Genomic DNA, 13,541 nt, shown 5'->3' on the forward strand with positions numbered 1-13,541 from the left:
GTGGCTGAGCATTAGAGTGACACCAAAGTACCATTTGAAAGTGCCATGTACCAAGTTCCAAAAACTTCATTACAATAATAAATTTGACATTTAAATGACTACATTTAATAAGTGAACATGTTTCAAAGTTTTTAAGTATAATTTGAATGATATAAACCATTATTTTGTAAAGTATGTGTCTGGTCTGGCAAGAAGAAGTTTCATCAGTACTGCAGATTTTAACTTGAGAACTGTTTATCTCGCTTGAAAAACAAAAATTCTGAGGCCCATTTATCAAGCTCGGAATGGAGCTTGAGGGACTGAGTTTCTGGCGAGTCTGGACCGCTGCTCCATAACCTGTCCACCTGCTATGATGAGGCAGACAGAGATCGCCACAATTCAACCCGATCGAGTACGATCGGGTTTATTGACACCCCCTGCTGACGGCTTCTGCATGGGGCGGCGTTGCACCAGCAGCTCACAAGAGCTGCTGGTGCAATGCTGAATAAGGAGAGCGTATTGCTCTCCGCATTCAGCGATGTCTGTCGGACCTGATCCGCTCTGTCGGATAAGGTCCGACAGACATTTGATAAATAGGCTTCTCTGAGTGATTTCTCTCCATGGCAACACGTTTTTTTTTATCACTGGGCTCTAAGTGAGATTAATATCTTAAATTTGCCTTTATAACATTTTAAGGTACCTCGCAGTATGGAAAACACTTTTTCAATAATCTTGCCAAACCAGAGAGCTTTAGCAAATAAGGCCCTTATACGGTTACACTAAAATAAGTTTACACTTCATAAGTACTATCTGTAGACTTGATAGGCTTTTTGGTTATTATTTACCGTCAAATGCTATGTTTCTAATATCACAAACTCACCTTGTCATTTCTTTCACATAAAAACTTTAGCTTTTGTGCCTTCTTGTGCATAAATACACCTTCCAAACTTCCAGTTTCTCCAGACCGTAGTTCAATGGCTTTCTCTCCCCAGCCCATTATTTGATTTGATTGAAGATAAGCTGAAATAAATTTAGAATGCAGTAATATTTTTTTTTCTATCAATATATTTAAAATATAAATGAATGTTCTACTTGGGGACATACATGGCTAGATTACAAGTGGATCGCTAATTTATTGTGCACCTGCAAACAGGCAAATTAGCCAGTTTGCGGGCGTGCAATAAATAACCAGATCTCTGGTAAATTTTCTAAAAGTGCTCCAAATGCCCTCAAAATAGAGGGTATTATAGCATTGTGTGAAAAAAAAATGCTTTTTTTTATAAAAAACAACTGCCTGGGTAGTTTTTGGGGGCTAAAGTTGGCGGGTGTGGGATGTATATACACATATTAACACACACTGTAAATATATATGTATATAAGCATATGCATATATATTTACAAATTGCTGCCATCAATGTGCTACTTATCCCCTGCGCGAGTTCTCATGCTGTGGTACTAGCGTGCGCTGGTATTGCTGAGTGGAGCACTAATATTTTTTTAGCTCTCCACTTGTATTCTGGCCTATATTGTTTACTTGGTCCCTCTTGTAGTTTCTGCACAAGTAGTAAGAAGTGAATACAGCGCCAACAAGAGGCCAAGGGATAAATATACTCACAGAGAGATAAAAGAAGATTATTTAATGAACCATGTTAAAAAGCATCAGTAATAAAAGACTATATATAAAAAATGTAAAAAGCACATATAAATAAAATTACAAATACAGGAATATCTTACAGAAGCGGCTCAAAGGGCCAAAGCTGATAATTACAATAAAAACAGAGGTAATAACAAGTGATCAGTGTGAGTGGTACACCAGAATAAGAGTGTATACTAATAAAACAGAATTAGCCTAAGTACAACTGTAGCAAGTGCATCATGCAAAAAACTAATAAACAATAATACAAACAATAGTGTTCAAAATTAGTGTTCCAAAAATAGTGTTCCAAAAAATAGAAAAATGCACTGCAGTGCAAAAAAAGGGGGGTAGCAAAATAATTGTATAGATACAATCAAATAGTGAGTGAGTGCAAATGGATATAAAAATGCTAGCTACTTAATCCAGTGAGGTTAATATATAATTAAATAAAATACACAATATGCAATAACATAAAAAATAAAATACACAATATGCAATAACATAAAAAAAAATAAAAAAAAAATATATAAAATATAATCCAAAAAAGTGTTCAAAAAGTTGATCAACAAATGTTAGTGAAGAACAAAAATAAGTCAATCAAAACTAAAAAATGGAAAAAATGGGTGATGAAAAGCAAGGTGAAAGTGAGGAAATTGATTCCTTCCAATGTTAGTTACTTTAACAGATCCAAATTCCTGAGTGTGGTTGCTGAAGTAGCTGATTGGATCCTAGCACCTGTCAGCTGCTCCTATGGTATCCTAAAAAGTGTCCCTGTAAAAACAGGGACACTTTTTTTTACAGGGACTCTTTTTTTACAGGGACACTTTTTAGGATACCATAGGAGCAGCTGACAGGTGCTAGGATCCAATCAGCTACTTCAGCAACCACACTCAGGAATTTGGATCTGTTAAAGTAACTAACATTGGAAGGAATCAATTTCCTCACTTTCACCTTGCTTTTCAACACCCATTTTTTCCATTTTTTAGTTTTGATTGACTTATTTTTGTTCTTCACTAACATTTGTTGATCAACTTTTTGAACACTTTTTTGGATTATATTTTATATATTTTTTTTTTATGTTATTGCATATTGTGTATTTTATTTTTTATGTTATTGCATATTGTGTATTTTATTTAATTATATATTAACCTCACTGGATTAAGTAGCTAGCATTTTTATATCCATTTGCACTCACTCACTATTTGATTGTATCTATACAATTATTTTGCTACCCCCCTTTTTTTGCACTGCAGTGCATTTTTCTATTTTTTGGAACACTATTTTTGGAACACTAATTTTGAACACTATTGTTTGTATTATTGTTTATTAGTTTTTTGCATGATGCACTTGCTACAGTTGTACTTAGGCTAATTCTGTTTTATTAGTATACACTCTTATTCTGGTGTACCACTCACACTGATCACCTGTTATTACCTCTGTTTTTATTATAATTATCAGCTTTGGCCCTTTGAGCCGCTTCTGTAAGATATTCCTGTATTTGTAATTTTATTTATATGTGCTTTTTACATTTTTTATATATAGTCTTTTATTACTGATGCTTTTTAACATGGTTCATTAAATAATCTTCTTTTATCTCTCTGTGAGTATATTTATCCCTTGGCCTCTTGTTGGCGCTGTATTCACTTCTTACTACTTGTGCATATTTTTTGGAGGTTGGTTAGGATCTCTGTTTGGATACAGCTTGGGGATTACCTTAGCGCTTGTACACACACCCTTTTTTCCCTCTTGTAGTTTCTAATTTGTAACAAATACATCCTATATATATATATATATATATATATATATATATATATATATATATATATATATATATATATATATATATATACAGTGGCGGCTGGTGAATTTTTAGGATGGGGGTGCACAAGACCCTCCCCCTATTAGAAAGACACACCCCTTTGAAAAACCATGCCCTTTTTAAAAACACGCCCATTTAACAAGCCACACCCATTTAAAAGCCACACCCCTTTGTGAAAGTCATGCCCCTCAAATGGCCCCGCCCATATGAACCAGCAGTGTTTTTGGTCATCGTCTTCTTGAAATATCCAGCCCCGGCCTGGGGGTAACTTCAGCTGAAGTTTGTGACTGATTCCTCAACATTATTCTCAAGTATCTGCTGATATTGAGTGGAATCCATGAGACCCTCAACAATATTCCCAGTAGTACAGGTCTTTGGAGGTGGTCTGTGGGCTGTTTTTGACCGTTCTCACCATCCTTTGCCTTTGCCTCTGGCCCTCTCTGATATTTTACTTGCCCTGACACTTCTGGCCTTAACAAGAACTGTGCCTGTGGTCTTCCATATCCTCACCATGCATTGCTCACTGTGTTCCTCATAGTGGACACAGACATCTTAAATCTATGAATGCATACTCTTCAGTACAGCCATGTTCACGTGCGACAGTGCACAAATGGAGGAGCCTACACTACCTGCTCAGTTAAATTATATAATAACATATATATATTAACCAAATGATTAATTAAAGCTGCAAAATAATAAGAATGTTGAATGTACATTTATGAAAACATATATATTCCTGGATTTAAAGAACAACGGGCAAGGTGAACTACAGTCTAAAACTAGTAGGCAAGTAGATTTTTGGTTGTTCTAAAATATATAACTTGTAGGACTGTAGGTAAGTAGCTGTGAAGCTGTTATAAAATATATAATTGTTTTAAAAACTCTGAGACTCTCTGCAAACTGCTAATAATTCTAAACTAAAATAGTGTTTTAACTTTAACTAGTATAATTACAGCAGGCAGCAGCCGTGACAGCCGTCAACGGGCAAGGTGAACTACAGTCTAAAACTAGTAGGCAAGTAGTTTTTGCGGTTGTTCTAAAATATATAACTTGTAGGACTGTAGGTAAGTAGCTGTGAAGCTGTTATAAAATATATTATTGTTTTAAAAACTCTGAGACTTTCTGCAAACTGCTAATAATTTTAAACTAAAATAGTGTTTTAAGTTTTAACTAGTATAATTACAGCAGATAGCAGCCGTGACTACTTTTATAACTTGTAGGTAAGTAGCTGTGAAGCTGTTATAAAATATATCATTGTTTATTTGTTTTAAAAACTCTGAGACTCTCTGCAAACTGCTAATAATTCTCAAATAAAATAGTGTTTTAACTAGTATAATTATAATAATTTATATTTTATAATAAATTATACAGTTAATATAGCAGCAGCAATCAATTAACTGCTTTTGTTGAAAAAAATGAAAAAAAAAACTTTTAAATTTTTTCTCAAAACTTGCAATCTACTAATGCAAAACTTGCAATATAATTAATTATCTGCTAAATACTTAAAAGATAAGAATAAAGGCAAGTTGTTTTTAAGTAGCACTCCCCTAGTCCTATAATCAAATGATTGATCTAATCTATTTAAGTATCTGGCTGCTGCCTGCTGCTAATTAAAAAAATAAAGGTCTTTTTCTACTACACTGACACAGACTGACTGACTATCTAACTGTTCAGGGGACAGGGCCCCAAAAATTATGAGAATTATAAAGGTCCACAGACTCCACACCGTCTAGCAGGAGGGGAGGCTGGAGCTATTTTAAAAAAAAAAAAAAATTCTGCCCAAGTGAAGTCAGTGAAAGCTGCACCACTAACTAAAAACTCTCCCTATCTAGGCTCTCTAGAGCCTCAAAATATATTAGTATATTACACAATAGTGCTGCTGTGTAACTAAGTTCAACTGAGTCTGTAATTCAAGACAGTTGACTGTTCAACAGGTCAGACAGACAAGTATTTTTTTGGTAGTATCGATCGAATCCATATAGATATAAAGACTTTAAAGTCAAGAAAGATATTAATCGTTCAGTTAAGTACAGTTCTGCTGCAGACTACTACTTCACTCCTCTCCGCTCAACAGCAAACTCAACACTGAATTTTTCGCGCCGTTGATGCGGGGAGGAGCCGGTGATGACGTATCTGTCATCTTCATTGCAGACCGTGCAGCCTATCAGAGAGGCTGAGAGCGAGAGGGGTGGGCACAGCCAGGCTGAACTTGTCTGTTGAATCGTTCTAGAACGCCTGGCCCTGTTGTTGTTGATTGATCAGGGGAGGAGCCGCTCACCGACCGGTGATGTCATCGGTGCAGCCTATCAGAGCACAGGCTGGAATTTGTCCCTCCCCACTCGCACAGTTCAATGTGTGCGATCAAGCTATCAATTAGAATTGCTTGAGGCTGGCCCAAATCCTGCAGACTGACGTAGGCATCACTGACAGAGCCCTATATCATGCCTATCGCACGTGCGGTTTCGTATTAAAGAAACAGACACACACAATTTTTTTTTTTACTTTTTAAAAGAAAACAAGCAGAATGTTATTTTTGGGGGTTAAAAAAATAAAATATAATTTTTCCAATAGGGGGCCATTGAAAAAATTATATTTTAAATTTTATTCAGCATAATTTTTTTTATTTTTTTTTTCTCAGCATCTGACAGTTTATTTTTTTTTCTCATCTGACATTTTTTCTTTTTGCTCAGCAATCTGACAGGGGGGCACGTGCACTTGTGCACAAATGGAGGAGCCTCCACTGTATGTATATATATATATATATATATATATATATATATTTATATTTATATATACTTTATATATACTATATATATATATATATATATAGTTATGAATACAAATTTAAATCTGTGTATCTTTTTGTTTAAGTAAGAGTCTAATTACTGGTGTTGCAACAAAATGTTTAATTAATATCTGGTATGTGTTATTCACTGGTGTGAATGTTCAGGCAAATAAGGGATGAATCACTGGTGTGTGTGAGGTCAAGGGATTAATCACGGTTGTGTCTGTCAGCTAAGAAGTAAATCACTGATGTGTTAGTCAATATTCAATGTAGGGCTAAAATATAACTTTTGTGGTTCAGATAAACTTTTCAATTTACTAGCAAATGTACTTTGTTTTCTTAGTATCCTTTGTTGAAAAACATATCTTGGTAGGCACAGGAGCAGCAGTGATCAAATTTGAGTTAACTGGTGATTGTTGGCTGCACACGCATGCCTCTTTTCTTTGGCTCACCATAGACCTGATGTTAAAATCATTGTGACAATGACAATATTTTAAAAAAGGGATCCATCATGCGATTGAGATTGCCGGTGTTAACAAGGGATGAAATCAGTGTTTTATTGCAGTCTTGACAATATGCATTTTACTATACATCTTTGTGGTTGGCAATGCTTTCCTGTTCACTGGTAGAATTTTAAAAGCAGATGATCCCTTTAACTAGTATTGTATGGAAATGCAATTTATGTGTCAACCAAAACTCAACCCCTTTTGTTACAATGGAATAAAGATATCATACTAGGACATCAGTAATACACCTATAGAAGCTGGGGGATTGCACGTATAATATTATACATGTATATACAATGTTCTATTTATATGTATTTTATTATATAATGCTATAATATGTATTTTAGAAGACAGCAGCCACAGCTTTCTAGTATTCCAAAAGTGCATTTTTTATCTTTGCACTGTGTAAGATATATATTATAGCATTATACAAAAAAACCCCATATAAATAGAACATTTTATACACAAGTATAATATACCCACAATCAGTCAACTTTAATTGGTTGCCTATTAAAGTTTTTTTTTAACACTGGAGATTGCAGATATAATGAATATTTAGGCGTTCCGTAAGAGTTTCATAGGCGTTCCATGGAAGTAACCTGTATTTTAATGGGGAAATATTACAGTGAGTTTCTAATTTTAAAAGGCATATCCTCCATCTTAGATGCACCGTTTTCAGCCATATACAACCCCCCCTCACCACGCTAGCTGGCAATGCTGCAGTAATTTTGCAGAAAAAGCAAAATTGATTATTTCCTATGGAAGGCACATTACTGCTCATAAGATCAGAGAGGCTCAGCCGCCCACTTTCTCTTAAAATATCGCCGGACCACGGATTTCTTGTAGCTTTGGTGATCCTTTTATCATCAGGCCCCAGATTTGTTCAGCTAGGTCCAATTAGTGCATTGCTGCTCTCAAGCAGAAAAGGGGTTAAACACAGCTATATGCAAAGAATAGCACAATAACAAAATGTTCATACATTACAGTATTATGTTTTTGCACTTTTATGTCATCCCTTTCATGATCATGTTTATTACAGCAGCAGAAATCTCAATATGTCACTGCTGCTGTTTAAATTTTTTTTATGTTTTTTTGTGACTATTTTGAACATTAAAGTGATTGTAAATCCTACAAGAACAAGAGGTTGCGGCTGCAGCAAGCAGAGCTCATAAAATAAAGCTATATTTTAAAAAAATATATAGTTTTATTTTTTGAGCTCTGCTTGCTGCAGCCGTAACCTCTTGTTCTTGTACTTGTACTGTTTCACAGCAGCGGAACCGGCTGCTATCAGCGGCGTTCACCCTCAGTGCTCCACTACCACTTCCCTCCCACACACTTCCGGCTGTGTCACCAGCTGGTCCGGGCTTCGAGCGGTTCAGCATTTGTGGATGTCAATGATTGTAAATCCTAGCGTTTGTGAAACGCTAGGATTAACAATTGGAACAAATAAAAAGGGTTTTCAGTCATGAAGTATAAAATGCTTTATGCTTAAAGCTTCTTTATTTGTTGGAAGTGTTCGCCACACTGAGCTGCTCAGGCAGCCCACGGCAGAACGCTATTTGCTGCGAGATGACGTTTCCATCTCTTAGCAAATAGCTGTGCGTTCCAACTGGCGCAAGCCAGATAGCCCGCACGGCTATTGGCTAAGAGGTGGAAACGTCACCTCTCAGCAAAATAGCGTTCTGCCATGGGCTTCATGAGCAGCTCGGTGTGGCGAACGCTTCCAACAAATAAAGGATCTTTCAGCATGAAGTATTTTATACTTCAGGAATGAAAGTCCACTTTATTTGTTCCAATTGTAAATCCTAGCGTTTCACAAACGCTAGGATTTACAATCACTTTAAATGCTAGGACAGGAAGAGTTGTCTTGTCAGAAATGTATTTCTTCTTCAGTTCATGATCTACAACACAAAAGGGGTAACATTCCCAATAAAGCACAGCTTGCATTGGTCATATGAACTCAAGAAAGCAAATGGTACTGCAGTCACTCTCAGACTCACAATTTACTATTAGAAACTGCTACTATCTTTGATAATTTTCAGTCTATGTAGCTATGTCCGCTCTTAGAAACGTTTTGTAATGATCACTACTTATAGTTTTAATTATAGTATGTAGATTACACTTCTAAAGGAGATTATACTGTAAGTTTTTATTTAAAAATTAAAATGGTCTGCTTTGATGTTTACCTTTGATTATATATTTTTAATATCAGTTTATGGCTCATAATTTTTCATGTTGCCCACAATGTGAAAACAGCTGTTATAAAGTGGAATACATGGCTAGGGACTCAGTAGAATAAATCATGCAGTTTATTTGGTAAATTATAGAAACTGATTTAACCCCTTAACCCAAATGGACGTAGATCTACATCATGCAGAACATTGCCACAGATACTGCATAACATAGAGCTACATCCTTCACTGCTCTGCAATTAACAATCACATTGTAACAATATAAAAACACAACTGCAGAACAACAGATAACTCCTTCCATGTGTAATAAAATGCAAACAGTGCCAAATTACACTGCAATAGAGTTTCAATAAACATAATACATGAAGAGTAGGAGATAGGTATTTGAGGATACTCAGCTCCCAAATCCTCAAATTTGGCCAAATATACATAAAAGTCAACTTCATCCTGTTTTAAGTGCATACTGTGGCTTGTACTTTTGTACCTAGCTGGTGTGACTCGAGTTCAATAGGTAAACAGTGACCACCAAGTGACCAAAGATAGCGTATGGTGACTTAGTGTCTCCTAAGTAGCAAAAGTCATTGTAAGTAAGTGGCTGTGGGAAAGACTACCATGAACCAAGTCACTGTGGTTAGGTGACTCTGTGACCACTTCTATGACCCAAGTAACTGTGGGTTGATCGCTGTGTTGACCACTACCATGACCCAAGTCACTGTAAAGCATTCTTTGAGTACCGAGTATCCTATAAGTGACACAGGATTTTTTGCAATAAGTGGTTAGATTACTGTTGTGACCATATAGTGACCCCTGAGTGACTGGTAACCACTGAGTGACACCTGAGTGGCCAGTGTTTACTTAGTGACCACTGAGTGACCTTTGACCACTGAGTGACAAGTGACCACTGAGTGAATGGTGATCACTGAGTAACTGGTGATCACTGAGTGACCAGTGACCACTAAGTTACCACTAAGTGAACACCAAGTGACAATTTAGTGCCACTGACCAACTGTATTGTCTACTTTAAAAATATTTAAAGTTTTGGGGCTAAATTTGAGAATTCAGGCAGTTTTGCTATTCTAAATGAGTCCTTGACCCATTGCCATAACTTATCTAAAAATTCTCTTTTAGAAGTGTGGTGAGCAGCTGCCAATAGTGGATTTCTACTTACAGAACAATGACAAAGCAACATGTCTGGTAATTCTGTACATAATCAATAGTAGAAGCTAATAGAGAAGCTTTTACAACCAATTTTATTATGACTGCACAAGTTATGTGTAAATAATTGCAGTGAGAAACACATTTGTGAAAAAATGTATGATTATTTTTTTATGAACATATTTGGCATGCATCTGACTGCCAAAAGGTGGCATGGAATATAAAAAAAAATGGGCCTATATTAATACCCTGGGTTGTCTACTTTAAAAATATATACATCTTTGGATGTCAGTTTTGAGAATTAGCGGCCTTCTAATTACCAAAACTAATGACAAAACCATACGTGTCTGGTTATTCTGCACATAGGGGAACCTAGAGAAGCTTTTACAATATCTGGTCTTATGACTACACACGCTGTGTGTAAATCATTTTAGTGAAAACCCCAAGGTTTGTGAAAAAGTTAATGATTTTCTTTTATGTTCACATTTGCATGCATCTGACTGTCAACTGGTGGCATCAAATGTAACAAAATGGGCCTAGATCAATACCCTTGGTTAAATAAAAAGAGAGAAGCGGTCAACCTGGGAACAAACAATAGCATAATAACTTGTTCTATGGCTAGTTACCACCCAAGAAGCAGCCTCTTTTTGCTCTGATCCTGACTTTACAGTACAGTCCAGCCCCGAAATACCAGGCAATCCCTCTCTAAACGAGAGAAACAGCGGATCATGTCCGATATAGGGGATCATGTCCGTTGCACATCGATAAATGCCGACAGCATACACTGCAGATTTGCGGCCAATCGTCCGCTAGGAGGGGGTGTCAATCAACCCGATCGTATTTGATCGGGTTGATTTCTGTCGATTTCTGTACACTGCATAAGAGCAGGCGGACAAGTTATGGAGCAGCGGTCTTTAGACACGGGGCATCAAGCTCCATACGGAGCTTGATAAATATGCCCCTGGGTCTTGGCTGTCTTAGAAAATCACAATGAACAAATCGTGAGATTTTGTTTCTAAAGTTAGAAAGCTACAGGTTTTTGTGGAATGTGATTATCTTTTTAAAATCTATTTGTTACTTTATTTGTAATTTTACAATATTATTTTAATCCTATAAATAAATAACTAGTTGAAACTGTTATCCCTTGAAAGCTCTTTATATGCTGAAAAAAAAGGTTTCCAAGAGTGATAGCAAAAATGTTTAAAATTTCACAGTATTTTGGACAAGTTTTTCTCTGAAATCTCTAATAGCTAAGGGGTTAAAACATGTTCCTTTTGAGTATCTCATTTATTTTCCCTTCTACAGTGTATTTCTAACTGTTGAATATAAGACTTTCCTTAGCAGGTCAGATTCATTATGTGAAATTTTCTTTCCAGTACATTGATATTTTATAACTGCTTTCATTGACGCAGACCCAACCAAATACATGTCATGGAAAGTGGTTTGGCAGCATGAACACACACTTTACAAGACATTTGGATGTGGGGGTCACATAGAGACCAGTGTGCCGTCTCTATAATGCAAATGTGTAGCAAAACAGCCAAAAGAATACAGCAGCAGCTGAGTTAAATGAGGCAGAATAAGCCAATATGACTGCCCAAAACAGCACCTGGTGTCATGTTCAAGATGGAGCCCAGCATGTATATTCATAAGGCCAACTAACAAATATTATCAAAGTGAATGCACACAACTCTCAGCTATATTTTTTTTTCAGGTTTTATTTTCTGCCTTTGGAATAGTAAGTATATTTCAGCTTACAAAATCTTCACACTAATGTGCTAGATGCCAACACCTATGATACAGTGGTCTAAAATGAACTGAGACTCCAAGGTACCATTTTTGACCTCATATGTTCTAATATTTCTCCAAATCTACACACGTATACCTTTACACGTCCCATTTTTTTCTTATTTGATCAAAAGCTCATGTTTGTGCGAACCAGCATGTTTTCAGACCAGGGAAACGCATTTCATTAATCAGATGTTGCCACCCATTAAATGTGGCTTCATGTCTATTTATTAGAATACCTTAATATCCCACCTCTACATCTTGCTGTCCCTCACCTATAGGCACAACAAACTAATTTAACAAAATTCTCACAGTCTCTGATATCATAACATTTTTATTTTATTCAGTGTGTACAGTAATCTGTATATTATACATTCTCTTTCTCTAAACCTAATATAACCTTATTGTGGGTATAGGTCCATTTGTAGCTATTTATCAATACTTCCTCTACTTTTTACACTCTAACAATCTTGTTTCATTTTTTGCTTTCTTTAGGAGAATCTGCTGCTTTTTACTATTACAGCTTTTGCATTTCCCTCAGTTTTCTTCTCTAACTGCTCTTTGCCTCTCCTTTCTTCCTCCTTCCACTACGTCTCTCTCACCTTCAATTGTTCACTCCTCTGGTGATCACATGCATTTTTTATATTCCCAAGTTTTGCCATTTTATCAGTGATCTCACAACTAAGACATAGGGGCATATCTATCAAGCTCCGGATAGAGCTTGAGGCCCCGTGTTTCTGGCAAGCCTGCAGGCTCGCCAGAAACATCAGTTATGAAGCAGTGGTCTAAAGACCGCTGCTCCATAACCTGTCCGTCTGCTCTGAGCAGGCGGACAGACATTGCCACAATTCAACCCGATCGAGTATGATCGGGTTGATCGACACCCCCCTGTTGGCAGCCGATTGGCCACGATTCTGCCGGGGGTGGCGTTGCACTAGCAGCTTTTGTGAGCTGCTGGTGCAGTGCTGAATACGGTGAGCTTATTGCTCTCCGTATTCAGCGAGGTCTGGCGGACCTGATCCGCACTGTCGGATCAGGTCCGCCAGACTTTGATAAATAGAGGCCATAAACATGGTGATGTAGTTTCAAACAAAAGTTAAGGCTTAATTAATCTTGATGTGTGTCAAGGTAAAATAGATTGGTCAATATGCAATAGCACCACAAATAAAGACAAAGACCGATACATTAGTCCTGAGCCTTAGTAACCTATGCATCAATATAGAACTGTGCTAGTGTATAATTAGTGCGCCAATGGTCTGAAAATCCACTGTCTGTATGACAGTGAGACACAATCACAGTGTTAAAAATCTAAATATATAACTATACGATACAAATCGTTATAGAAAAATACCCCAATCAAATTATATTAGGATACAAATGAATTCTTAAGAAACAAATAAATTCTTCTTAGATATTAAAAGTGATAACATAATATAGTGGTGTCTTTGCAGCAAACATCCCAAAATAATAAGGTGATAAAACTGCAAGGCACTGTAAATAATGAACACAGCAATGTGATAGAATTGTAAAATATTATAGTGAAAAAGTCCCAATAATCAAAGTTCAAAGTGTTACATATATGATGGGCGTAATGTCCAAATCACAGTAGGCAGGCTCTTCTCCAAAAGATCCCTGTTGGTGACCCAGGGGTGGATACTATATAGAAAAAAAGATAAAAGAA

The 13,541-nt window shown here is 36.4% G+C and overlaps 1 protein-coding gene across 1 annotated transcript in view; it reads right to left on the minus strand.

Moving 5' to 3' along the window:
* NRK (Nik related kinase) overlaps window positions 1-13,541 on the minus strand; it is a 575,538-nt gene that overhangs the window by 1,809 nt on the left and 560,188 nt on the right. The window contains exon 31 of the mRNA XM_053699167.1: window positions 860-999. Coding sequence (XP_053555142.1) covers window positions 860-999 — 140 coding nt within the window. The remainder of the gene's footprint in view (window positions 1-859; window positions 1,000-13,541) is intronic.

Source organism: Bombina bombina, chromosome 1, assembly GCF_027579735.1.
Source record: "Bombina bombina isolate aBomBom1 chromosome 1, aBomBom1.pri, whole genome shotgun sequence".
NCBI classification, from domain to species: Eukaryota; Metazoa; Chordata; class Amphibia; order Anura; family Bombinatoridae; genus Bombina; species Bombina bombina.